The sequence below is a fragment of the Netta rufina genome (genome assembly GCF_964035555.1).
Source record: "Netta rufina genome assembly, chromosome: 1".
Lineage (NCBI taxonomy): Eukaryota > Metazoa > Chordata > Aves > Anseriformes > Anatidae > Netta > Netta rufina.
The window spans coordinates 55,453,431-55,481,058 of record NC_140123.1 but is presented as its reverse complement, the minus strand read 5'-3'; the positions used below and the strand labels follow the sequence as shown (position 1 = coordinate 55,481,058).

General features: G+C 39.2%; 1 protein-coding gene across 3 annotated transcripts in view; it reads left to right on the top strand.

Moving 5' to 3' along the window:
* DOCK9 (dedicator of cytokinesis 9) overlaps positions 1-17,159 on the top strand; it is a 128,337-nt gene extending 111,178 nt beyond the window's left edge. For all 3 annotated transcript variants that reach the window (XM_084302788.1, XM_084302789.1, XM_084302787.1), the window contains exons 46-53: positions 3,843-3,965; positions 4,373-4,486; positions 5,999-6,145; positions 10,521-10,731; positions 11,760-11,950; positions 13,056-13,156; positions 13,317-13,455; positions 15,869-17,159. In XM_084302788.1, the coding sequence (XP_084158914.1) occupies positions 3,843-3,965; positions 4,373-4,486; positions 5,999-6,145; positions 10,521-10,731; positions 11,760-11,950; positions 13,056-13,156; positions 13,317-13,455; positions 15,869-15,991 (1,149 nt within the window). In that variant the 3' untranslated portion in view covers positions 15,992-17,159. The remainder of the gene's footprint in view (positions 1-3,842; positions 3,966-4,372; positions 4,487-5,998; positions 6,146-10,520; positions 10,732-11,759; positions 11,951-13,055; positions 13,157-13,316; positions 13,456-15,868) is intronic.
* The last annotated feature ends 10,469 nt before the right edge of the window (positions 17,160-27,628 follow it).

Below are 27,628 nucleotides of genomic sequence, written 5' to 3'. Positions count from 1 at the left end.
CAGATTCCATGCAGATTAAAACTCGGAAAAAGTTGATTCGGGTTTGTTGTTTGTTTTCCAAAATAAAAATTTGCCAAAATACAGCTCCACCACAAATATTAACTCAATATCCACCTTCTTACTTTTTTTTTCTGATCTCTTGTTAGCTCTGCCTGTCCATGAGATAAATCATTCTAACTTCAGATTGGTAAATGAGAGCTTCACAGTACATGTTATATAGAGGAGACAATTTAATACCCTTCAGCCTTTCTCTGTAGGAAAACTAACTCAGATTCTCAGATGAAGAAAATCATCCTGTCATCCTCGTGCTCTTGCTGTGCAATAAAAAATATAGCACAGCCCAAAACAAGAAGGGTGATTTTTATTCTTATAAATCGGAATCCATAAACTCCAAAATGTGTCAAATAAATTTGTAGTGCAGTATTTCTCCAGGGCAGGTGTTTCTCCAGCCAGTGAATGCTTTCAGATTGTATCACTTACACATCCTAAGATGCATAACCTTATCTTGGACAAGGTTTATTTTATTTTACCTTTTCCCCAGTGATTTGGTAGCTTAAGAGGAATGGCAATTAAGCTTTCATTCACCTGTATGCACCATACTAGAATCTTGGGTGAAATCATCTATCATTTGTCTTGCTTTTTCTCATTCTGGATGGTTTCTCAGAATCGAAGATAGTTATGCAGGCGTCTGTCAAGTGCCAGCTATTTATCAAGCTGTAGGTTCCAGTACAAAGAGAGACAGTCCAGGTTTACACTAGTGAATGTCTTGGGGAGCATCCTGGGATTTGAAACACAGGAGGCTCCTTCTGAGCCCCAGGCAGCACTGCTGTGCGGGTGTGGGAGCCCTGGCACAGGTTGCCCTGAGAGGCTGTGGGGTCTCCTCCTTGGAGATCTTCAGAAGCCACCTGGACATGGTCCTGGGGAAAATGCTCTGGGTGGCCCTGTTGGAGCAGGGGTTGGACCAGATGGCCTCCAGAGGTCGCTTCCAGCCTCAGCCATCCTGTGATTCTCTGAATGACTTTAAGCATATAAGCAATAACTTGTGTAATAAAGACATTTTTAGATTTATGAGGTATTCTATCCTTTTTATCCTTGAGTCCTTGAGATTTTATCCTTTACCTTTTTATCCTTGAGTCCTAGGTGAGTAAACAGGGCATTTAAAGACATATCTTCATTTTACAAGAATCTCATTAAATGGTTGGCATGGTAGGGTTATAAATTACTCCTCGGTTATATAGTAAGAGAGTAAGACTTAACCCTCTATATTAACAGTACAATAAGAGATGATAACCATTGAAAAATGCCTTGGGGAAAGCTAAAAAACATTTTCAGTAAAAAGAGGACAGACAATAATTGCTTCAGAAACCTCAGAGCTGTAGGAAATATTACCCCCTTCTCCCATATCATAGGAGTATTTGCCTACAGGTAATAGAAATTATATAGAAAAAATCTGTCAGACTATCTGAACATCCTGGCATTTTTGTATTTGCCTTCTAAAAAAAACAAATTTCTAAGATCTTGAGCAAAATCTTTATCATCTTTTTAATGTACTGAGAATACTTTTAGTTGTGTAAAGTTAGTGAGTGGAAATACTCCTTGCAGTAATACCCTGTAACAAAGCACTGCCTGGTACTTTGTTGAGTGGCTGGTTAGGTAGAACTTTCAGATTTTTTTTTCCCTTCTAATCATGTTATGGGTTATAAACAGATGATTAAAGAATTTTTCTAGAAGAATGAGTATTTTCAGGATTATTTTAAGGAATATTTGTTGAGGGACCCCAACATCCCAGTTAGAGGGACCTCAAAATCAAGGTGGTAGAAACCTCTTGAAGTTCAGCAAAGACAAGAACAAAGTCTTGCACCTGGGGAAAAAATATCCAATGTGTCAGTAAAGGCTGGGGATGGACTGGCTGGGTGGCAGCTCTGCAAAAAGACTTGGGAGTTCTGGTATACAAGAGGATGGACAGGACTCACCAGCATAGCGTTGTGACAACAAAGACCAGTTGCACACTGGGTTATATTAGAAAGAGTCAACAAGTGGAGGGAATTACATTTTCACCCTTCTACGTGGCATTTGGGATGCCCCACCTCTTATCTCGTGCCCAGTGCTGCCCACCTCCAAGCTGAGAGAGAGAGAGATCAATGAACTGGAAAAAGTCCAACTCCTAAGGTGGCTGAGGGAAGAGCCAGACTCTTGTAAGAGATGAACAATGAAAGAGGAAGAGGCAGTCTCACATGTTGTAAGGGGAATTCTCACTGGATGTATGGAAATAAACTATTCCCATGAGGATGGATAAGCACAGAGAGGTTACCCAGAAACAGTGTTTTTCCCTCCTCCTGTCGGCTTTCCCATATGCAGTTTTGCTCTTTCTATTTTTTCCTCTGTGCAAATTAAATTTTGCTGCATTTGGATGCCCTCTTGTGTCTGACTTAAGACTCTAGTAGTCATAAAACTTTGTGGACATCCCTTGTGGTCCAGCAGTGCCATGGGTCTTTTGGTTCTCACCACATGGTTGCTGAGGATGGAGATACTGGGGAGTCTGTACAGCCCCGTGATGACTGGGGGAAGCGAAATTTTTAGGGACTATTGAAGCACATGGAAAAGGGTAGCATTTTTCAGTCTTTTTTTTTTTTTCCCCTCAAAATTAAAGTTGGCTTTTCTAAACGATGTATTTGTTATGTCTCAGCCCTCTGCTGAATGGAGGAAGGAAATAGTATTGCATCCCTTCTAAGACTAAGTTATTTCTGGCTTCTGGCTTGACCACTGTGGTGCAGAAGTGGTACTAGAAGATGTCTTTCTGTCTCACACTTGGGTCCTACTGGAGGTTGTTGGATCCCCAAGCACACTTGAAGAGGACTGAGATATTCTTTAGGGTATATGGATGGGGGTGGAGATCTTCGGTGGCTCTTCCACACTCAAGTCATATGACAGCTTTATCATAGAAGCTTTAAGTTGTTCCATGATATCTATAACGTTGTGTGTAACACTTGAGTTAATAGAGTTAGACATATGATTTTGAATTTATGAGAAGTAGAGTAAAGTAGTAACACAATCTTAGTTTTCTTAGTTATACTTATTAAAGTAAAAGTTGTTCATGGAACATGAAGAATTATGGCAAACTGAATGAAGGAGCTTCATAATTATGGTATGATTGCTCATATGCAGAACATATTCTTCCATCCTAACGCACAAGCAAGCATAGTTTTTATTTAACCTTAAATAACTGTCTTTTTGCTACCAGGGTATTGGGACCAACCCAACAAAGCCAAGCTGGTTTCTTGTTTGTGACTGAGAAATCCTGAAGGGTCAAAACAGCTTCTCTAACTGTTTTAGTATGTCCTTCTGGTTCAAATACACAAAATTAACTGGTATACCTTAACAAATACTTCTGAGTGTGGATTTTGGTATTAGAGTTTTTTGTTTTGTTTTACTGATGATGCAATTTATTGATAGTTGAAAAAATGTTCTTTGTGCAAAAAAATAAACAAAAACAACAAGGAAACAGCACTTTCAAAAAAACGTATATAGTAAGACAAGTTTGGGTCTTCACACAGGTGTCATTTGTATACTTAAAAGGTCAGGAGTATCTAAAAGAAAAATGCTGTTTATGGTAAATACAAAGAGTACATGTATACATTCACATACATTCAGACCATTCTGCTTTTTCTTTCCTCTTAGCTTTTTTTTTTTTTTTTGATTGCCATAATAATTCTATTTTAGAGAGCATGGTTTTGAGGCAAGATCTTCCTTTTTTCCTTAGGAAGAATTTTGGTATAACTGCTTACCAGGCTTGTAATGAGCACCAAATTGTTTTTCTTTTTCAAATGTGTGTACAAATCTAGGATGTGCTGATGGAATTGTTGGAGCAATGTGCTGATGGACTCTGGAAGGCAGAACGCTATGAACTGATTGCTGACATATATAAACTGATAATTCCCATTTATGAAAAACGGAGAGATTTTGAGGTACTAAATTCATTATAAGTAAATTTGAGCAAGGAAAAATTCCTGATTTTTTTTTTGTTTTTAGTTTAACTGCATGACACATTACATATCACAGAACTAGATAATTAAAGTAGTAACTGAAATATAAGTGTGTTGAAATAATTAATTCTAAATATTTTAAATGCTTTTATTTCAAATAAATATAATTTATTAAAACTTAATCTTGCATATTGTCATTCTGATACAGGTGTTAAACATGGTAATATGTTTAAAAAATAGTCTTTTTTTTTTTTTTTTTGAACACTTAAATAGTGTTCAAAAAATAGTCTTTTTAGTTGTTTTTAAGTACAGGAACATCATCCATAGTTGTTTTAAGATACGAATGCATTATGTTATTCTGTTACCCCATAATTTTATTTTATTTTTAGAGGCTTGCTCATTTATATGATACTCTTCATCGAGCATACAGTAAAGTAACAGAAGTTATGCATACAGGAAAGAGACTGCTGGGAACTTATTTCAGGGTAGCATTCTTTGGACAGGTGAGTATTATTTACCTACCATTACTGCAGTATGCAATAAGAAAAATCTTGGTTTATTTTACAAGGTGCACTCTCATCATTCGTGCTGATACCATGACAAAAAGCACGAGAAATATGTTCTTTAAGAAATAATTAAATACTGTCAATAACTTAATTTAAAACATTTATCAATTCCAACACAATTCTTCCTTATTTTCCTCAGTAAATTTTTTGCCTTTTTTTCTTTTTCTTCTTTTATTTACTACCTTAAGGCAGCGGTAAGTTTTCTATGATGTCAGTTCCTAGCAATGTATTGACTTAATGTCTGTAGCGCTGCAGTGTGGTTTGCAAGGCTGCTTCTTAGATTGGTATGCATTAAGAGCCACTGCGATTGAAAAAAATAACATTAAGTTCCATTCAGAGAACAAATCACTCTTGTCTATACGTCATTATTGCATGCTTCAAACAAGAGTTGTGGCTGCGTATTGGACAGTTTCACATCCTCTAATTTGTGTTTACACGGCATATGTATCAGTATGGTCTCACGCGGTATCAAGTAATACATTTTCTACATGCATAGCCCAGTTGTTAATTGTTCAGCTGAGCATGGGGAATTGTAAAATACTCTGAGCAATATAACTTTATATGTATTCTGTTGTCTTTTATAACTTTATAGCAATACCAGTTTACAGACAGTGAAACAGATGTTGAGGTAATTACAGTAATTGCTTACAAAGCAAACAATGCAGTAAAAACTACTGCATTTCACCGTAGTTTGATGTGGGTATTTTTGTCAAACTAGCCTGTGTTTACACACGATATGTTGTGCTTTCCTATTTTCTGTTTCATTTTATGACAAAAATATTTATTTTTTGATTTCAAACATGAACTCAGACATGGTTTTTTGTTTTAAATCAATCAACTGTTTCACTTTCCATGTACTACAAATTGCATTCAGTTATGGTTTTAAAACAAATGCTATATGTAATAAAAATGAAGAAGTATATGCCAAAAGAGTACAACACAAAATTAAGATGATTACGTAAATTAAATTTCAAACCAATCAATTTTCAAGTTTTGAAAACATTGTCAAAGTATTCACTCGTGAATCAGGTAGTCCTACTGGGCAACGAGATCTGTTTTGGCAAGTGAAACAGTACCAAAATTTCACTTTTTAAGATAAAAGTAAAGAAAATACTTTTTTTTTTTTTTTTTTTTTTTTTATCTCAAAGGCTTGGCACATCATAACATTACAACAAAAAATTCAACTTTGTGTGTTTCCATTATCTTTCATTCAGTTTGTAGTAGATAGTTATATCTTTCTGTTTTTTTCTTTCTTTCTGTTTTTGTTTTGTTTGTTTTTATTTTCTTCAGAAGCCTCTTTTTACTGAGGCTTAATTTGTTTATTTACATTTGCTTGAATCCTGATGTTAAATGTTTCTTTTTCAACCATAAATATTATGTTAATCAAAATCATTGTTCAATGTTGGTTATTATTTTTTCCCAAGATTTTGATTATTTATTTTTTTACAGGGATTCTTTGAGGATGAAGATGGAAAGGAATATATCTATAAAGAGCCTAAACTCACTCCTCTTTCAGAAATTTCTCAGAGGCTTCAGAAACTCTACTCTGACAAATTTGGATCTGAAAATGTCAAAATGATTCAGGATTCTGGCAAAGTATGTTTTCATTCTCTCTTAAGAATTCCAATATACAACTTCCTTCCACTAATCAATTTGAAATAACATGGGACCACTTTCCTTTATTCGTTTAATATCCAAACACGTATCTAAAAAATCTGCTGGTTGAAGGGTATGGGAGAGTTATCATCTTCTGTTAAACTTACACTTAAGGATAGCCAAAAAGCTAAATGCTACATTTTTGTAGTATTTACAATTAGTAGTATTAACTAATACTACACTTTTGCCAGTGTAGGATTAGACTGCAGGTCTCCCAGGATATTTATCCATAATCATGCTTACTTGGGACACGCTACTAGCAAAAAAATCTGCTTTAAAGGTGCGTCTCCTGCCTACCCCCACATTACTCCACCGTCACCAAAGCCTGATCAAATATTTTTCTGAGATAAAATTTGCCATTTATATCTTTAGAATAGTATAATTCAGTTAATTGGGAGGGACCTTCAGAGCTGATCAAATCCAACTGCAATTTTGACCTCTCGTAGTCCCCTCTTGATGCTTTTAATCACAGAATCACAGAATCACAGAATTTCTAGGTTGGAAGAGACCTCAAGGTCATCGAGTCCAACCTCCAACCTAACGCTAACAGCCCTCCACTAAACCATATCCCTAAGCTCTACATCTAAACGTCTTTTGAAGACTTCCAGGGATGGTGACTCCACCACTTCCCTGGGCAGCCTGTTCCAATGTCTAACAACCCTTTCAGTGAAGAAGTTCTTCCTAACATCTAACCTAAAACTCCCCTGGCTCAACTTAAGCCCATTCCCCCTCGTCCTATCACCAGGCACGTGGGAGAACAGGCCAACCCCCACCTCGCTACAGCCTCCCTTGAGGTACCTATAGAGAGCGATAAGGTCACCCCTGAGCCTCCTCTTCTCCAGGCTGAACAAGCCCAGCTCCCTCAGCCGCTCCTCGTAGGACTTGTTCTCCAGGCCCCTCACCAGCTTCGTCGCCCTTCTCTGCACCCGCTCAAGCACCTCGATGTCCTTCTTGTAGCGAGGGGCCCAAAACTGAACACAGTACTCGAGGTGCGGCCTCACCAGAGCTGAGTACAGGGGGACGATCACCTCCCTAGCCCTGCTGGTCACACTGTTCCTGATACAAGCCAGGATGCCGTTGGCCTTCTTGGCCACCTGAGCACACTGCTGGCTCATATTCAGCTGACTATCCACCATCACTCCCAGGTCCTTCTCTGCCTGGCAGCTCTCCAACCATTCCTCTCCCAGTCTGTAGCTCTGCTTGGGGTTATTGCGCCCCAGGTGCAGGACCCGGCACTTGGCCTTGTTGAACTTCATGCAGTTGACCTCAGCCCATCGGTGCAGCCTATCCAGATCCTCCTGCAGAGCTTTCCTACCCTCAAGCAGATCGACACACGCACCTAACTTGGTGTCATCTGCGAACTTACTGAGGGTGCACTCCATGCCCTCGTCCAGATCATCGATGAAGATATTAAAGAGGACCGGCCCCAGCACCGAGCCCTGGGGGACGCCACTAGTGACTGGCCTCCAACTGGACTTGGCTCCATTCACCACGACTCTTTGGGCCCGGCTATCCAGCCAGTTTCTAACCCAGCGAAGCGTGCGCCAGTCCAAGCCAAGAGCAGCCAGTTTCTTGAGGAGAATGCTGTGGGAGACGGTGTCAAAAGCCTTGCTGAAGTCAAGGTAGACCACATCCACAGCCTTTCCCTCATCCACCCAGCGCGTCACTCTGTCATAGAAGGAGATCAGGTTCGTCAGGCATGACCTGCCTTTCATAAAGCCATGCTGACTGGGCCTGATCGCCTGCTTCCCCTGCAATTGCTGCATGATGACTCTCAGGAGGATCTGCTCCATGAGCTTTCCTGGCACTGAGGTCAAACTGACAGGCCTGTAGTTTCCCGGGTCTGCCCTCCGGCCCTTCTTGTAGATGGGCGTCACGTTTGCTAGCCGCCAGTCGATTGGAACCTCCCCTGATAGCCAGGACTGTTGATAAATGATGGAAAGTGGCTTGGCCAGCTCCTCTGCCAGTTCCCTCAGTACCCTTGGGTGGATCCCATCCGGCCCCATCGACTTGTGCACATCTAAGTGCCGTAGCAGGTCACCAACCAGTTCTTCATGGATAATGAGGGCCACATCCTGCTCCCCATCGCCTTCCACCAGCTCAGGGTACTGAGTATCCAGAGAACATCCGGTATTGCCGCTAAAGACTGAGGCAAAGAAGGCATTGAGCACCTCCGCCTTTTCCTCATCTCTTGTAACTAAGTTTCCCCCCACATCCAGTAAAGGATGGAGATTCTCCTTAGTCCTCCTTTTTGTGTTGATGTATTTATAGAAACGTTTTTTGTTATCTTTAACGGCAGTAGCCAGATTGAGCTCCAGATGAGCTTTGGCCTTCCTAATTTTGTCCCTGCACAGCCTCGCTACTTCTTTAAAGTCCTCCTTAGTGGCCTGCCCACTTTTCCAAAGCTTATAAACCCTCTTTTTCCTCCTAAGATCAAGCCACAATTCTCTGTTGAGCCAGGCCGGTCTTCTTCCCCGCCAGCTCGTCTTTGGGCACGTGGGGACAGACCGTTCCTGCGCCATTAAGACTTCCCTCTTGAAGAGCGCCCAGCCTTCCTGGACCCCTCTGCCCTTCAGAACCACCTCCCAAGGGACTCCACCAACCAGTGTCCTGAGCAGCTCAAAGTCAGCCCTTCGAAAGTCCAATACAGCGGTTTTACTGGTCCCCTTCCTGGCCTCGCCAAGAATAGTGAACTCCACCATTGCGTGGTCACTCTGCCCAAGACAGCTCCCGACGATCACGTCCTCCACCAGTCCTTCTCTGTTTGTGAAGAGAAGGTCTAGCGGGGCACCACCCCTGGTAGGTTCACTAACCAGCTGCGTCAGGAAGCTATCTTCCACGCTCTCCAGAAACCTCCTAGACTGCTTTCTCAGGGCTGTGTTGTGCTTCCAGGATATGTCAGGGAAGTTGAAGACCCCCACGAGTACAAGAGCTGATGATTTTGCAACCTCTGTCAGCTGCCTGTAGAATTCCTCATCCGTCTCCTCATCCTGGTTCGGCGGTCTATAGCAGACCCCGACCAGGACACTAGCCTTGTTGTCCCTGCCGATCCTAACCCAAAGGGACTCGACCTTGTCATTCCCAACCTCGAGTTCTACAACCTCGAAAGACTCTCTAATATAGAGAGCCACACCACCACCCCTTCTATGCTTCCTGTCCCTTCTATAGAGCTTATAGCCAGGCATTGCAGCACTCCAGTCATGAGACTGGTCCCACCACGTCTCCGTGATGGCAACCAAGTCGTAGCCTGCCTGCCGCACGATGGCTTCCAGCTCCTCCTGTTTGTTACCCATGCTGCGTGCATTGGCGTAGATGCACTTCAGCTGGCCCATAGCCTTATCCTCCAGCCTTGCCATTGTTCCCCCTGGCACAGCCCCAGCAATCCTAGCCTCAGCCCCATCCCCCTTCCTACCTAGTTTAAAGCCCTCTCAATGAGCCCTGCCAGTTCCTGGCCCAGGATCCTTTTTCCCCTAAAAGATAGGGACCCGTCTGCGGCCATCAGGTAGGCCGCAGACGGGTCCTTTAAGGTAAGGTTTGCCATCACGATAGCTGAAGCCATTGAACAAAAGAGCATTGTAGTACCCATAGGCTGAGAAGATCTCATACTGCACAAGATGCCTCTGCATTCCTTTCATTTCATTCCTTAACCAATTCAAGCTTTTACGCTTTACATTGATTTTCTCATAATATCCTCTATTCTGTTCCTTGATTCTACAAGCTCACAAAGTGCTGTGCTTCTCCACCTGAAAGTGCAGCAGTGGTGGGCTTTTCTGTACTCTTATCTCAAACTGGAACTTTAAAAGGAGAGAAGAACATATGCAGGAGTTTAATGTGTTGGAAGACAAGAGAGTTATATTGTACTCCATTTTTCACAGTTCTTCCTGTGTACTCTAAATAAAGGCTTTAAATATATATTTTATTTCTGCGACTTCTCTTGAAATCCAGTATTCACTGTTAAGTTTGGAGAAAACTGCTTTATTTTTTTATTGTAGTTTTGAATGTAGAAAATAATGGTAGTGGTGTGTGGTTTTTTTCTTCTGTATACTACCTTAAGGCGGCAGTAAGTTTTCTTAAATGTCATTCCTTAGCAGTAAGTTTTCTTTAATGTTAATTCTTAGCAATGTATTGACTTAATGTCTGTAGTGCTGCAGTGTGGTTTGCCAGAGAAGTCCCACGAGAGCATTAGTATTTGCTAAGCTTGCAGTAATTCACAGATTAAGAGACCAAATTTAATTTCCGAAATTTGTGTAACTACAGTTATATCTACTTTATTCACAATGTAGCTATTTGGTGTTTTTTCTTCCACATTTTTCAGGTAAATCCAAAGGATTTAGATTCAAAATATGCATATATTCAAGTTACGCATGTAGTTCCATACTTTGAAGAAAAAGAGTTGCAGGAAAGAAAAACAGATTTTGAAAGGACTCATAACATTCGCCGCTTTATGTTTGAGATGCCTTTTACTCAAGCTGGTAAAAGACAAGGAGGAGTAGAAGAACAGTGTAAACGACGGACTGTTTTGACAGGTACTCATTGGACTGAAATTTCCTTTAAGAGAAAACTGTTCTTTTACATATATATATATACATACATACACACACACACATATATATATACTTATTTCTTGATACTAGGCTTTTCTGTATGTTTTATGCTTTTCCTGAAAAAATCCTTTAGAGGATTTCACATGACTTTTGGGAGATTACAAGAACTGCAAAGTAGTCAAGAACATAGTTGAGAATGATTGGGAAACAATCTTTTAAAATGAGTATGTACTTGAAAATAATACCCAAAAATATTGTATGCAAGGATGCTTGTAAATCACCATCTGAGAATACATAGATAGTTGTATGGTTTCTTAATGCTGAAGTATTAGGAAAAGAGTAAAATCTCATATTTCACTATGTTCTTACTACTCTTCATTTATAGCTATCAGTGAAAATGTTTTCCGCATTTGCAGTCAAAACTAGGCTTTCATACTGGTTTCTTCAAGGGATAATCCTCTTTTTTTTTTTTGGTCTTTTTTCTTTGACCTTCAAGAGCTATGAACCTGCTGGCTACTTTTCCTTGTTCTTAGAAAAAGACTGTTTTGTCTCTGAAAGTGTGAGCTTGTATATCACTGTCTTAATGTAGTGGTAAATGGAACTTACATTAGTTAATAATATCAGCTGTCCATAGCTAATACTTGAGAGGAAATAGAAAGTACAACCTTGCCTGTTCTTAGTTCTTTTACTCTTTAAGATATGTGTATGATAAGCAATTCTTTTTAAACTTCTATGAATTAAGATTGTATGGTTTATTTCTTGGTTATTGTTAGTAGTAGTATAGTAGTACCAACAATCTTTATTTGCTTTAATATATATAAAGCTATGCGTACTTAACATTTTCAATATTTTGTTTCCCTGTACTCCTAGTAGGATTTCTTGTCATTTAATGTGTTAATAAATTGGCCAACAAATTATGTCAAAATGAGATTTTTCACATAAAATCCTATCGAAGTACACCTTATTCAAAAACATTTCTAACACTACATTAAACTCAATTCTGTCCGTAGCTATACATTGTTTCCCATATGTGAAGAAGCGCATTCCAGTCATGTACCAGCACCATACTGATTTAAACCCAATTGAAGTAGCCATCGATGAAATGAGTAAAAAAGTTGCAGAACTCAGGCAGCTTTGTGCTTCAGCTGAAGTAGATATGATCAAATTGCAGCTGAAGCTACAAGGAAGTGTCAGTGTTCAGGTAAGACCATATACTTTGCCGTTCAGCTATGTCGCTTCCTTCTGTCTCTGAAACAGTATATAAGCAGTATTTTGTTAATAGTTTTGATTCTGTATAGTCAAGAATGTTGTAAATTAGAAATATGCTTATTGTTTGCAGTTATTCCCAGAAGAGGAAAAGCAGTAAAAGTATTTTCTGTAAATACTGATGATTTGACAGTTATGTGAAAGGACTAAGATGACACCTTTGGAAACTATGGTGGTCTGAAACTAGAATAAAGTAGTGACTTCCCAGCCAAGCATAAATTAACATATTTCACCTAGGCATAGGCCTGCTCACATTAGGTTCAACAGGGTCATTGTTGTTTTATATTTTGATAAGGCAGCTAAGGAGGTGAAGGGGGAGGACAAAATACAGGAAGAAGATAATAGGAGAAAATCTAAATGTGCAACATTTTGTTTTGCTTAAGGCACACAAGAACTGAATGTAGTAGAAAGAAACCATCAGACCCACCAAACCATGGTACACACAGTGTATACTGTAGCAAATACAAATCAATATGATAAGGATCTTAAGCATGCAGTGATAAAAGTGCTGCTCCGTTGTTTTTAACTGATTCAAAACAAAGGAGCAGCAAACACAGTCATCTCAAATGAACTGTTTCCATGTTGGAAAAAAAAGGGAAAAAAAATAAATGAATTTAAAAAAAAAAAAGTTTCAGAATCAGGTAGTTGTCAAGGGAGGGGCTCTTATTGTTACCGTAAAATGATATAGGGATGAGTCAGACATTGCTCAATCCCCTTCTTAGGTAGCTGCCATAATAGCACAATTACGTTTTTACTAATTTAGAATTGCAGAGTTTTTAGCTTGTTTTCTGTGGATAAGCAGACCAGTGCATTTCAATAAATAAGCTGTAGTAGATTCAGCTTATTTCCCACCTTATGGAATAAGGACGTGTTTGGTTTTTATGTGCAGGGGGAAAGGGAGGGCATTTATTTATTTATTTATGTGAAATCAGTGTGTTCTCCTAAGAAATTTAAATCAGGCATTCACCTGTGGCATCTGTTATTGCTAAGACAGTATATCAGAGAACTGACTTCATTTTGTAATTCTTATTCTTTCTTAGGTTAATGCTGGTCCACTAGCATATGCAAGAGCTTTCTTAGATGACACAAACACCAAAAGATATCCAGATAATAAAGTGAAGCTCCTAAAGGAAGTTTTTAGGTACTGTTTGTTGTTTGTGTTTTTTTTTTTAATAAATAAATGATATAAGAATTCAGTGAAGGATTTTTTTTAATACTTTTAAAGTTTAGTCTAGCATTTTTAATTATTCTTTTGGATTTTGTATTCCTTCTTGAGATCTTTCTTATTTTATCTAAATCAGGCAATTTGTTGAAGCTTGTGGGCATGCTCTCGGTATAAATGAGCGACTTATAAAGGAAGATCAGTTGGAATATCAGGAAGAAATGAAGGCCAACTACAGAGAAATGGCGAAAGAGCTTTCTGAAATAATGCATGAACAAGTATGTCCTGAAATTAATTTATATATACCACTATTGAGAACATAGCTATAATGTAAACCCAGTAGGAAAAGTGTACATTATGCTTTACATCAGAAGATTGCGTTGGTTTTATTTCTATTGGAGTTTAAGCATACCATGGAATTTTGGAACTTCTCTCTTTTCTGTGTGTGAATTTTCTGCAGGTGCTTTCTTGCTCTTCAGGATTAAGAAAATTAATCTTGTTGGCACTAGCCTGTTTTTCATAGGAGAGTAAGATTACAGTAAAGATAAAAACAAATTTAATGACACAAATACATGTGTCACTTATACTTAATGCATCTACAGGTATCTTCATTCAGTGATCCGGAAAGTTCATTTTAATCTATACTTCCTGATAACTGTAGGGTAATTTAATCTGCAAGCTTAACCCTTTCTATTGAGATTAGAAGATGTAAGCATTTACTTTTGCAAGAAAGAGTTAAGCCATCTTGCAAGAGGTATTTCTACACATTTTCTTGATGGAACCAACTACAGACAAGCTGGAGATATGAGAAAAGGAAAAATGAGATTAAGGACCTTGCATTTAGAATCTGTGGTAGAAATGCCTCCTGACTTCAGAGGCAAGGATATTATCTCTAGGAGTATGGGAAAGGTCAAAGATTCATGGTTAATGCCTACTGCCTTTAAGTTTTTATTCATCACACTCATCACTTCAGGTTCTGTTCCTTTAATGCACTGTTATTTGTATAATCTTTTCCTAGAGCCACAGAGTGGCTTACCCTCAAGACTTGTATTTCTGGCCCACAAGAAATACCTGTGTTTTCTTAAATATTTTAGCTTACTAATACGTATTTCTATGAGATTTCCTTAAATGTTTGGCCATAACAGCATCTTTCCTTAGACTTAGGAACCAGTGCATGCCTGTCTGGATAAACAGCTGGTGCAAAGAGGAGCTCCGTTTCCTTCATCTTTACAAATAAAATAGGCTTTAGTCTGAGATGTGAAAAATCAAGACCTACCTGAGGCATTCAGTCCATTTGACATTTAAATGATCTATTAATCTTCCAGCATTTCTCAGGTTTACATCCTTAAGACATAGAACAACTTTACCCACTTACTATTTTTTGACATCTCCAAATTAGTTTATTATGATCCAAGAAATACTTGCTGAAAAAGCTAACCTATGTAGCAGGTTATCCATATGCTTTTCTAAGAAGATATTTTTTTTACCCAAAAAGGAAAATGTAAAAGTATATAATGATGCTTTGAACACAAGAAGTAAAAATAAGAAAATAAATTTGAACTCAGTGCAAGGTGTGTATGTTTAAAAAATTCTCATGTGTGAGTTTCCAAAGACTGAGGATAAGAAAAAGCATTTAATGCCTGAAACCTTAGGAGTAAATCAGATTGGCTAAGAGTAAGCAGAGACAAGGGGCAAACAACTGACACTGTAAGACAGTGTGAATAGAATATGAAAGTACATCACTGTAGTAATATGTACTACTGGTCTTCTACTGTGTTTGTTTATACAAATGTAATTAGTTGTAAATAATTAAAACATGCTATGTAAAAAATGATTAAAAAAAAAAAGATTCATCACACCTTGAAGTCATAGAATCATGAAGGCCTTCGCTGAAATCTATAAAAATGTCATAATCTATAAAAAATATAGTGTATTTGGAGAGAAAGGAAAAAAAATCTAATGTTTTGCTCTGTTATTGGAAGAAAAAAAAATATTAGCTCTCTTATAATTGTGTGGTGTTTAAACAATTGCAAAAATGTTGTTATGAAAATGTAGAAAATCTTAATGGACTTTTCTTTTTTTTCCCTCTGCTGCTTGCAAATACGATCAGATGGGATGGTAATTAATTTTCTTTACTTTTGCTCTCAGTTTGTCTAATCTTTATATGATTCCTTTTAGCCAAGGATGAATCTTTATTTTCATCATAAAAAGCATACCTTATTCAGAACAAGTTTGCTCTTTCTCCTCTTATTCTTTCTATAGGTGAGAAGGTGCTCTTAGCTGTCCCTGCTTGAGCCAGGGAAGTTGGTCAAGGGGGGTTCCAACTCAACCAGTCTGTGATTGTGTCATACAGCTGAGAGGAGTACTTTGACTAATCTCTTGCAAGTCTGTAGTCATTAACTCAGAAAATGCTGTCTCATGTATAATGAGCACAAAATTTGTAGTATTTTGAAAGAACAGAATCTAGTTGTACTGACGGTGATAGAAAAGCTGTCTTAGTGCCAAAGCCACATGCCTAGAAATATGAGATACAGCACACAATTGATATTTCTAAATGTGGCGTCAGTAAATATTTGGCTGTTAAGAATGAAGATTTTTTGGTGACTATCAAAAGCTGTGTTTTTATAGCTGTTTTATAAATGCTCACGTCCTTTTGGAACACTTTGGTAAATGCACGTTTTCCATTTTCAGATTACTCCAGTTGAAGAAAAGGCCAACGTTATGCCCAATTCAATACACATTTTCAACGCCATAAGTGGAACTCCAACAAGCACAACAGTTCATGGGATGCCCAGTTCTTCTTCAGTTGCATGATTGTTTTGTAAAGTACGGTGTTTGGTTTTGGGGGGTTGGGGGCTTTTTTTTGTGTTTTGTTTTTGTTTTTTAAGTATGTGGATTTGCTTCATTGTGTGCAAACTCAGGATGATTTTGAAGCTAAATGTTGGGCACGTACAAACTGCATAATTTGTATGAAAGTCTGAGCACACTTAGATATCAAGGTAGACAGTGATAAGCAAATAGCAATTACTGGTAATAGTTTTTTAGAGTAAGTAAAGGAGGCGCACATATATTTTTTAATCTTGCTGGTAACATTTAAAATATTCACAGTGTCATCGCAGATGTGCGTATTGGGAAATTATAATGTTGAAGTAAATTTCTCTTTTTCGTTAGGAAGTATTATTAAAACGAATTGCACATTACAAAAAGTGTTGTGGGATGTAATTTTGCAGATATGTAACATTCAGGTGTTCTTTTTGTGTATGGCACATAGAGATTGATTTCAAGTACAAGAACTATTTTGGGACTAGACAGAGACACTAGTTTTTTGGGTTTAATGGAACTGACAATAGTAGTTTTTGTACCATTTGGCAAATTGTTGTGCTTTATTTTATACCTTGTTGCATTTTGGAAGTACGTGAGCTTGGATCTTACTAAACAACTAAATACAACCAAAGGTCTGTATTAATGAACACGGAGTTATTCTAAAATATCAATAGTATAGTAAACTGTTATGTACATATTGTTTGTTAATACAGTCCATGCAGTCTGTACATAAATGTATTACATTTCTAAACATTTTTTAATATTCATACCAGCTCTTATCATGCTTTCAGTTTATTGTGAAAATTTGCTCATTCCAACTATATGCAGACTTTACAGTCCATTTATTCCTGTATATAAATAAGTGCAATATAAAGATGTATACAGTCTTTGCTATGTTAGGTTTATATGCATTTATTAAAAGAAAAAAAAAACTTTTTTGCCAAAGCAATGAAGTATGTAATTGGTGATCATGGTTACTGTGGTAAATGGTGGTATAATTTAAAGCTTTTTCCATATTCTTATTCTTTTAAGACATTAATTTAGTAATTTTATATTTGGGGAAAATAAAGGTTTTTAATTTTATTTAACTGGAAGCACTGTCCTGCTGTAATTAAACATTCTGTACTACATCTATATTAAAAGGAAAAAAGTAGTTACTTTTCTCACTGTGTGCTCTGGTTTTTATTTTAGATTTGTCCCTGAGACTGGGAAAGGATGAAAGCTTGATCTAAAAAAAAAAAAAAGTTTTTTTTTTTTTTTAGCTTAAGTATGAGATTAGACGAAGAAGAATTAGTGTGTTTTTCATATTTCTTGAGAACAGAGGGATTGTAGGCTGTTAGTTAAGACATGAGTTTTGAATCCGTTGTGTTTGACCCAAGTAATATGTTGTAACTAAAGGTTGTTACTCACTGTTACAGTTAATATTAAGAAGACTTCAAAACTCTTCATCAGGTGACAATAGGATTTTTTTTTCCCATGTGATTTAAGGTTTACTGTCATTTTCTCTAGAATAGCATGAAATTCTTATGTTAGCATTCAACATGAAAGACTTTTCCAAACAGTTCATCCTGGCACTGGATAATTCTGTTTTTTCCAGTTATGTTTAATTTCCATTTAATATTTTAAGAATTAGTGTAAGATTTAACCAGCTTTACACCAACGTAACTTTCAAATTAATGAAAGCGAGTGGTCAGATGCTTTTCAAGCGTGTGAGGGGGGGAAAAAAAGATGCTTCTCAGTCTGGAAGTTATCTAGCGTTGTACGAGCAGATGCTGATAACTGCTGAGTAAGTATGTTCAAGTCATCTTGTCATCAAGTCATCAAACACATCTAGTGTTTGAAAAAATGGAATTTGAAGCCCAGAAGAAATCTGAACAGAAATTGGCTGCATCCTTTTGCACTAGTCAATGTGCTGAGCACTACATCTACTGATGGAGCTGAAACTTCTGACAGGGCTATTAAGTGACAAGTCATTTTTTTCAATTGCATGAGTTGTAAATGGACTAGATAAGAAGTTCTCAAGGACATACAGATAACTGCAAGGAAATGACCTTAGTTAAGCAAAACTGTTCAGTTTGTTGCTCATTCCACAACTCTTGGGAATCTCTGAACATTGCTTAGTGAGAGACAAGTACAGAGCCATCTTTGATTTAGCGAAGCGTTAGTAGCCACCTTAAACATAATAATAACAAGGTACATAAGGGGACAAACGCCTTTTATCATTTGTCTATTAAAGTGGAAGAGCTGCCAACATAACTGCTTCACCTGTGACAAAAAAGAAAATTTCTCTTCATCCATTAGCTGTAGAGGGATGTTTGTTTTTGTTTGTTTGTTTGTTTGTTTGTTTGTTTTTTCCTTCAGATTGCTTAAAACTTTTGTCACCAGTGATGGAACCTTGTTCTGTGAGCTGATTTGAAACAGATGAATATCTTCTCATCACAGCATACTAGTAGACTGTAAAAAATACATAATAAAGCCTTGAAATAATCTATTTAAATGTGCCTAGAGTGATGGTGTAACTTGTTTTTGTTGTTGTTTGTTTGCTTGGTTTTGTGTTTGTTTTAAAACCCACTTATTTGCTCAAGAAAGACAAAATGGGGGAGGTAACAACCTACACTAAAATGCAGTATCTGTTTTGGGGACACTGGTGACTCAAAACCATAGGAACAGGAAAGGAAATGAAGCAATGTGCTGGCTGATAAAGCACGACATAACAATATGTTGGCAAAAATCTATTGTTAAAGCTCAGAACTGGATCGATAACTTGCTATGCACACTGCAAGGGGGCGGAGAGGGGAGAAGATCTTTCGTTTTGAGAGGCTTGCTTGAAGTGTCGTACAGCCAATGGTATAATACACCTGTTCAGCGGCTTTTAGAAAACCATTATATCGTTAAACACATCCATTTTGGATTATAGTTTATTATACGTGTAATTAAATAATTACTGGGTTTTGGTGCATGTCTAGAAACCTATGATCAGGACTTGACAATATGTTACCAACTGGCAGTGATTACCCTAAAATTAAATTTATGCTTCTCTCTCTCTCAAAAAAAAAAAAAAAAATTAAATAAATTTATGCAAATAATTTTTTTAAATGACTGGGTGAACTTGACAGTAGTGATAAAAGATTAGCATTTAAAATATAGATATTTAAGTGGAAAGCAGAAATACAAATTAAAGTACAGAAAATTGCTGAGGAACGTAGGGTGTTTGTTAGAAAAATCTATCTTGCACAGCTGAAGATACCAAGGCGTTTGGCTGAAATACTGGCTAGTGATGATGTGGTCTCATTCCTAGGCAGATGGTTAAAGGTCGGATTATTTAGTGTGGAGACATGCTCAAAAAGCTTCAATTTTATCTTTAGAAACAGTAAAAAAAAATAATAATAAAAAAAAAAATCACATGAAGATGATGAAATGTAGTTCCCTTGTAATACAAAAGGAATTTTATTTTCATTATATTATATATTATTTTCATCATATTCAGTATCTACAGGCCTAAAAATTGAACCCAAGTGTAGTAAGAGTCGGCCAAAAGATTCTGGCCTGCTAATGTTCCTTTAAAACAGGTCGTGGTGTATGGAAAGTGAAGAATTTTGCTCACGTTGTGTTGAGCAAATTCCAGACCCCAAAGAAAGGGAAGGTGGTGTTTATTTTGAAGAAAACTAATTTTGGTCACGGAGGGTTACTCTTGCAGATTTCACCCGGTCCTGTTCTCAAGCCCGTGTCCTCCTGAGCTGCGCCAGGCTGGCTGAGGAGCCCCGCAGAAGACTAAAAACGCTGACTGCTGAGCGACTGCCGAGTCATCCGGGTCCTTCCTTGGCAGTGAAAACCTTCTCCAGTCAGGTGCTTATCCCCTTCAGCTATTACAGCGTGATCTTCCACCTTCATCCTGCTTACCTCACCCCACATAAAGCCGAGGGGAGGCTGCTCGCTGGTGCCCGTGTTTCCTCATTTGCCTATCTTTATGGCCACAGCCTTTCCTCCTGCTGGGGCAGCAGGAAGCTGACTGGCACAGGGGGTGGGCTGTAACCTCCCTGCCATCCTCCTGTTATCTGCGGCCTTCTGCTGACAAATCACCAAGCCGTAGCGCTATCGGAGCCCAGGCCTTCTGCTCTTGATGCAGGCAGCACATTCCACAGTGTTTACCAGCCTGATTGCTCTTAATCATGTCCTTGGTTATCAATACATGCTGTTCCTTCAACCCTTGCTACCTCTCCTGCTCCTGTGTTGGTTTCAATGAAATATGCACGGAAATGTCAACCTCCCTGGTTCTGCTACAGCTCCCTACAGCACCGCCTGAGGGCCTGATATCAGTGGGCCTTTATAATCTATGGGTGTCCAGGTGTCGAAGTGCAGTCTGGCAAATGTTTTCAGAGACCGCTGCTGTGAAAGGATTTAAAGGTTGTTCCAAACATGCAGATTGCCATAAGCAAACTCTTCATGTAATTCTGTGGCGAAGAGGGCTGATGCACCAAGTGGATATAAACAGAGTGTATTGGGGTGGGCTTACCTGCCACACACCACTTCTGAAAACAATATGAAAACATCATCTACAGTGGATGGTGTGAGGCTTTTTCAGTCTGGCTAAGGAGGGTGGATGCTGAAGCCAAGCAAATTCAGATTAGAAAAACAGATAAAGATTTAATCCTCCTTCAACCACTGCATTGAATGCTACTGATGGTGCTCAGTTCCAAAGATCTCGATGTCTTCTGTCAGATGTTATTTACAGTAAGGAGATGTGATTTACTTTATTGCTTCCCTAGTCAGCTACCTAGCTCGGGCATTCACTCAGCTTCAATGGTATCTTTTAGGTCTAAATTTAGCTGAAGTTAAACTTTGAAGAGTAGGGTGAAATCACTGGTGGTTCTTTAGCTGATGGTGGTTGCTATTATAATAGCTATGAAATTGAGCTAGTTAACAACATTCCGGAAAAACAGATGCATGCAGTCTCTAACAGTTTTAACAACAATTTTAGGAAGTGGCCGTGGTGTTGACTGGGTCTTTATTCAGGACAGAGCGTTGTTATTACCAGAAGGCTTGTGTTCAGCCACCAGATGTTCAGCCAGTTATTAGTCACGGCAGAGGCTTGCACTGCAAGCGCTAGTGAAGCAGTTGACAAGCAATTATATGCTAACATTTCTTGTGCTTGAAAAGATTACTCTAAATGCTTGTAAAGGAAGAAGCGCCTGTGATGCTGGTTCCTTTTGTCTGTCTTCACCTTTCAGGTCACAGTGGGAAAGTTACTTTCAGCTCAATTTCGGATGGTATATATCAATTTCTACAAGACAGTAAACCACTTGGTGCACGCAGCATGAAATTTGGATTTTGACTAATCTTGTGAAAAGAAACAAGGTGCTGGGTTGAAATTCTTAGAACCTGAAATTCCCAAATCCAGTTTCATATACAAGTGTCTTCTGTTCTAATTTGCCATTTTAAACTGTTATAGTTTCTTTTAGTCATTTTATGGTGCACTGGGAATAGCTACAAGCTCAACCTTCTTCCACTAACTTAACTTTCCTGTTCCTTGGCTGGCAGCTCAAGTTGCAGATATTTGACGAGGGCTCTCACAAAAATGACATCATTTAAATCACTAAGCATATGAAAATACTCTCCATATACTTTGTTGTTGTGCTCTTTAAATGTAAGAGTCATTTATTTAGCCATTGTCCTCCTGGAGCTCATGAGTTTTTCTGTGGGGCTTTTTTTTTTTTCTTTTACAGAAGTGCAAGTCACTTACATATGATAAAATTACATTGGAGTTACTGCTCAAACAGTTAAATATCAGATATAAAGCATTTCAGACCAACCTCTGTTTCAACCCCCTTTCCTTAATCTATTTTTTTTTTGTGTATGTGTATTTTAGTTAATTTTGATTCCTTTCAATTTAGGCATTAATACACATCATCCTGACTATATGCTTAGCTATTTAAACACTATGCATAAACTAAGACATGAACAGACTCCGATTTCATCCCAATACAAAATGCAGCCATGCCTGTTAGCAGCATGTGGCAATAGTTTCATAATGTGCGACTTCTGCGTTGCGTAACAGCAGAAGTTAAAAATACATGTTCGGTCATGAGAAGGAAAAAAGCTAAGTCAGGTGCAGCATATCCCTTCTGCCAGGGCTGACCTTTCAACCTTGCTCATGTGCTGATTAGTTTTCAGCCACTGTGTTGAGATACTTCTTGATACTCGGTTCTGCCCATCTCCACCTTGGCTTCCCTTAGATAAAGCCTTAAGGGCCTTCTCCTCACCAGCCCACCTGCAAGGTCCAGTCTCTGAGCACTCCTCTTTTGCAGTTCTCCATTTTCTTCAGGTCTCGTGGCCTTTTTCTGGTCAAAACATAGTTGTCTTCCCTGCAGGTAAGCCATGTAGCCAAAGTCTTTGCTATATTCAGCTCCTCTTCGACGGTGCATGTCAGAAGCACTCAGGCTCAGAAAATAGTCACGGTCAGTGCTGGACAGAACATCTTGACCTCTGTCACCATGACATGGTTCAGCTCATCACGTTTAAGGCGAGCCAGACACAAACATTTCAAACATACCTGTGCATATGTACTACAATGCTGTCCTAAATCTCTTTTCAGTCCTTGCTTACCAGGGTCATCATGTTGCAGCTAGGGTTTGCTAGAACCTGCTCCAGAGATTTGTCTTCTGTTAGTGACACCACGTAACAAGGTGGCTGTCATTCAGGAGCTCTGGCAGAGCAGTGTGTGTCTCTGTACAAATTTTCTGAATATACTAGATTATTTTTTTTTTCCTGTATTAAGCAATGTTTGCCCTACGAAAAACCTGTGGCATGATCTGAGTGCAAGACACCTTCCCTGGAAGGCTTTGCAGGGCTCCGGGGTTACCGCTTTGTGTATTTCAAGTCTCGGTTATGTACTCAGCGTCAGCTGTTACCAAGTGAGCCATAAAGGAAAGTTCAGTCTGAACACTAGAAAAAATACAGAAGAGCTATAGCCAAGAGGCTTTATGAGGAGTTCGTGTTACCTGATAACAGAGAGAAAAGGAAGCTACTTTAGATTTAGCTTGCATGAAGGAGCATGCAAAACAAATAGGAACAGCAAATTGTCTCCAGGAACTAAATATAGGTGCAAGGGGATGATACCTTGTCCTTTGGCCACGTTTTCTGATCCACTTTCAGAAAGCATTCTCAAAAAGAGAGTAAGATTGGGCTCTTTCTACAGGAGGATGAACGTATCCATGGATGCCTCTCATTAGGACGTGCCAAGAAGTATTGGAGAGGTTGTAACATAGGAAAACAAGAATAAACAGGCAACCTGATTTTGTCAGAAAGGAGGTCACTAAGTACAGGCCTGCTCTATATACCCAGCATTATGGCACTGATATTCCTGTCTCTCAAGGTGAGGATGCAGCTACACGTTTCTGTTTGGTGGGACAGACTCTCTTCTTTCCTTAAGCAAAAGAAGCCAGGTGCTACAGTAACAGTGGCGGGACTTGGAAAAGAAAGCATTTCTGATCAGAATTACATTTGTAAAAATTAAGGTAAGGATGTACTAGAAATTGGTATTGACAAAGGGCTGCTTTCCAATAACAGCATACAAGTTAAACTCATAAATCTTACTTGAAAATAAGTAAGCTTAATTCTAGTATTGTCAGAGAAAAGCAGGCTCTGTGTGAGTACTTGCTTCATCTGAGGCGACTGCAGTTTTGGAGGGCTTAGTCTGAATTTACTTCTGACACACACAAAATGATCCTCAACCACTCCAAGTGATCTGTGTAGCTTATGCTACGTTTGTTCGCTGGAAGAGCCTGTAATTGATGTGCTCGGGTGTCTCAGAGCCTTTCCATAACAACTATCCTTTCCATTTTAAGGCTACTTATTTTTAGAGCTTTGGTCAATAACTAGCTCGGAGTGTTTTAAAGAGCTTTGCTCACGACCAGATATAATTGCTTGTTTATGTAAGAAAGCACTACGGGGCAGGCTAATCTGTTCCACGGCAGTTTCCAAACAAATAAAAACCAGAACAATTTATTCTGCTTGTATGCCTTTTCCCAGCTTTTTCTTTGCTTTACAACAAAAATTGTTGAAAAATTTTGGGGTGGGCAATGTTGTTTTGCATTGGTTTTGCGTCACGAGGTAGATTGTTTCCATTATAGAAAATATCTCTTGTATGTAGAGTGTATCGATTGTATAGCTTTAGCAATTTGAAACCTGTTAAAATACTTTTATGTAGCCTGTGTGTGAGATCACAAGAATTACACCAGCTCATTCTGCAACTCTTATTTGTAAAAAATTTGCGGTAGAGAGGCAATGACAAACTCTGTGAAGTCAACAATGAAAAGAGCAGTGAAAAACAAGTTTTGATCAATCCGTGTACAAGGTGAGTTACAACCTTTTGGGGGACGGTGTATTATCTTTGAACAATTTCCTTTTTCATATAGCTGGCTGCAGATGTTTGAATAACTTCCAAAGTCTCCCAAAGCTTCAGTTACATCTTCAAATGCGTTTTTTAGCACTGGATAATCAGAATTCTCAAAATGGGGCATCTGTACCAACAATAAACATTATGTACAGCTTCCACGGTTATATTTGTTTACGCTTGATTTAATGGGGCACGGTGACCTGTTTTTGCTACTTTCTGGTCTAATGTCTTCCGCCGCTAGACAACAAGTGAATTCAGAGTGGCAGGACTTGATTTGTAATTTGTCTGTGTGTATATGTGCCTTCTGGCTTCCTGCTTCTCTCTCTAGTTCCTCTCAGAAGAATGCCTCCTGTTTCTTGGAAAAAATCATTATCTTGTGGGAGGCAGTGAGTAACCCAGCAACGTATGGTGCTGATATGCAGGACTGGGTTATTTACATGCTGCAGTTTCAGTTTATGAAACATTGCGTGTAAATATATTATGTAATTTTATGTTGTTTATGCATTGTTATACTTTAACCTTATCTTCGTATTGAAAGTATTTTACTCAGAAGCCTTTGCAAGAAGCCAAAAGCTTTTGCTGGTCATTTTTTCTTCAGAATAATGCCTTCCCTTAAGGGGAATGAAAATGGGTTGAGCTATTAGCAGGAAGTGTAAACAAATCCACATAATTGCAAATCCTGGGCTTTCCAACCATAAGAAATAAAGGGACATCCCTATTTTAAAAGCTGAGAGAACAAAGTAATTAAATTGTACTGTGCTGCTTCCTGGAAAGCAGTTGCTCAAGACAGTGAAAAAATTAAAAAAATAAGAATATAACCGCAGAGGTCAGTAGCAACATATTATTTTCTCATTTGGACAAGTAGTTAAGAAGATAAGGAGGTCAGCTAGAGAAGGTTTGAGGTGCTCCTGGAGAAGACCAAAGAGGAGAAAAGAGGTGAGGAAGCCCTCAGAGATACCACAGAGATGATGTTGTAGGTGCTTCACCAGCAAAGCCATACTGTCCAGTGCTGTCTCAGTACTTCTTCTGCCCCAAACCAAGGGCAGTTTCACAGTCATGACCGAGTCGGGGTCCAGGGGAGGGCCTGAGGGTGAAAAAGTGTGAGAGGGACAGGTGGAAAGCTTTTGGAGGCTAGGAGATGCTCCTCAACAAAGGCAATGGAGAGACTTTGAGGTGGGTGCTCACAGCTGATGAAGCACTTGGGCGATCTCAAATGAATGTTGCTGAGGTTGCAGGTAGGACAGAAAACCTTCTGTCTTTATAAGTGCCTCATTGCCTGCCTATCTGGGGGACTGGGAGCAAGGTATGGGTGTTCCTGCCCCTCTCCTTAAACCCAGCACGGTCTCAGCATGGGACTCCCACCATGAAACTCTCTTCCAGCCCTTCCTTCCCTCACATCGTCCTTCCACCCAACCTCTCCTCCCACTGGCCCCTCCAAAAAAAGCGGGCTGCATGTAGAGGGAAATAGTCCAGTGGAGCCTTGGGCCTTTGAGCAAAACTGACCAAGATTTCTCAAAGGAAATATGAAGAATGACTTAAGAGTGACTTCACAAGAATGTGGTGAGATAAATGAATCCACTGAAATTCATTTACATATTAAATTCTGTCAGATACTGCTAATATAATGGAGATAATGCATCTCCAGAAAAATGATATACTCTTTTTCTATTGCCCCGACTCAAAATATGTAAGTTCCACTGTGGATGTTGATGTCATATTTAGTCGCATATGTTTTTGCATGGCAGCACTATCTCTCCCACCCCAAAACTCATGTACAATGTCAGGATGTTTTCCCTTGGAAATGTGATCATCTAATTTTATAAGATTTATTTGAAGGAGAAAAAAAAATCTTTAGCAATCAAATAAACAGTTATCTCCAAAACCCTGAGACAAAGTACACCAGTTCCTAAATACTGGGTCAGTTTAAGTCAAGTCTTTCGCATGTGCTTGTGTCAAAACACAGATTGGTCAAGAGATGACACTTATCCTTGCACTCTCCTGTCAACACCATTGTTCATTTTGTAGGACTGGTTACATAAGGTTACAAGACAATTCAGCCAGCCCTTGCAGCTATTGCACTGCTGAGACTCCAGTGAGCTGTCCTTAAGAAAAAAAACAAAGGACAGTTTGCTTAAAAACATGCTGAAGACGAAACTTTAGAAGACATGATGCAATGGAAACCTAAAATGTTCTCTCAAAGCTGTCAGGTCTCACAACATGAATATGAAGTTTCAGAAGAAAATATCCTTGTGGAAGTACAAAACAAACAAACAAACAAAAACACCAAGTATTGAAGAGGTGGTTCAGAGGTTTCAGTATGCTTTGTATTCTTCAAGCGTGCATTGTCCTTGGTGACACACCACACAGTGAAAGGCTTGAGTTGGAGCTGAGTGCCAGGTATTTACACCTTTGTTTGTCTTTTTTTTTTTCTTTAAATACACTAAGGTGTTTCAAAGATACGTGTTTCTCTCTAGTAGAAAGGAACACATCAAGGCTTTGAGCCGGGACCTCTGCTCTGCCCTACTTCCCTCACCGGCTGACCTTAATACCTCTGCTCGCAGTCCTGTTTGCACGCCCCACATTCCTGCTGGGAGTGCCGCGGCTGGCACAGCGGGCTCTGCTGTCCTCGGCAGGGGTTGCCCAAGGTCTGGCAGGAGCTCAGCGGCCGTGCTGGGGGCACTGCACACATTTCTGTGCTCCCGGGCTCTGCCCCGGGACCTCGCTCACCCGCCGCTCATCAATGAGACAGAAGCCAAGGGGGCTGGCTCTGCAGAGAGGACAATGTTATCAAAGAGCAAACAGGGCGGAAATAAAACACTCTTAACGATGAGCTGTTAACGTCAAGCTGTGTTTTCAAAAAAATGAAAAAACGCTTTTTGGCAGGAGTGATTTTACGATGTAGCGTGTACCATTAACTTATTAGGTCTACATCTGCCCTGCTAAATGTCCGTTGCCAGAGACACTGCTAATGAGCCATGGGATTTTAGCCTCTGTGCGGGGTAGCTGCAGGTAAATGAAGTTTACTTTAGTTGCTTTGTTTATATAAAGTTCTGGGCTCTGGTGCCCGCTTCCCTGCTTCCCCCTCCGCCCTGCGCCCACGCGTTAGCGTGTTCCCTGACGTGCAGGGGAAGCCAAGCCCCGCGGAGACAAGCTCTTCTCCTTCTCCTGCAGGGAGAAGATGATCTCGGACCAGACGACTTGGAGGTCTTCTCCAACCCGAGTGGTTCCATGGT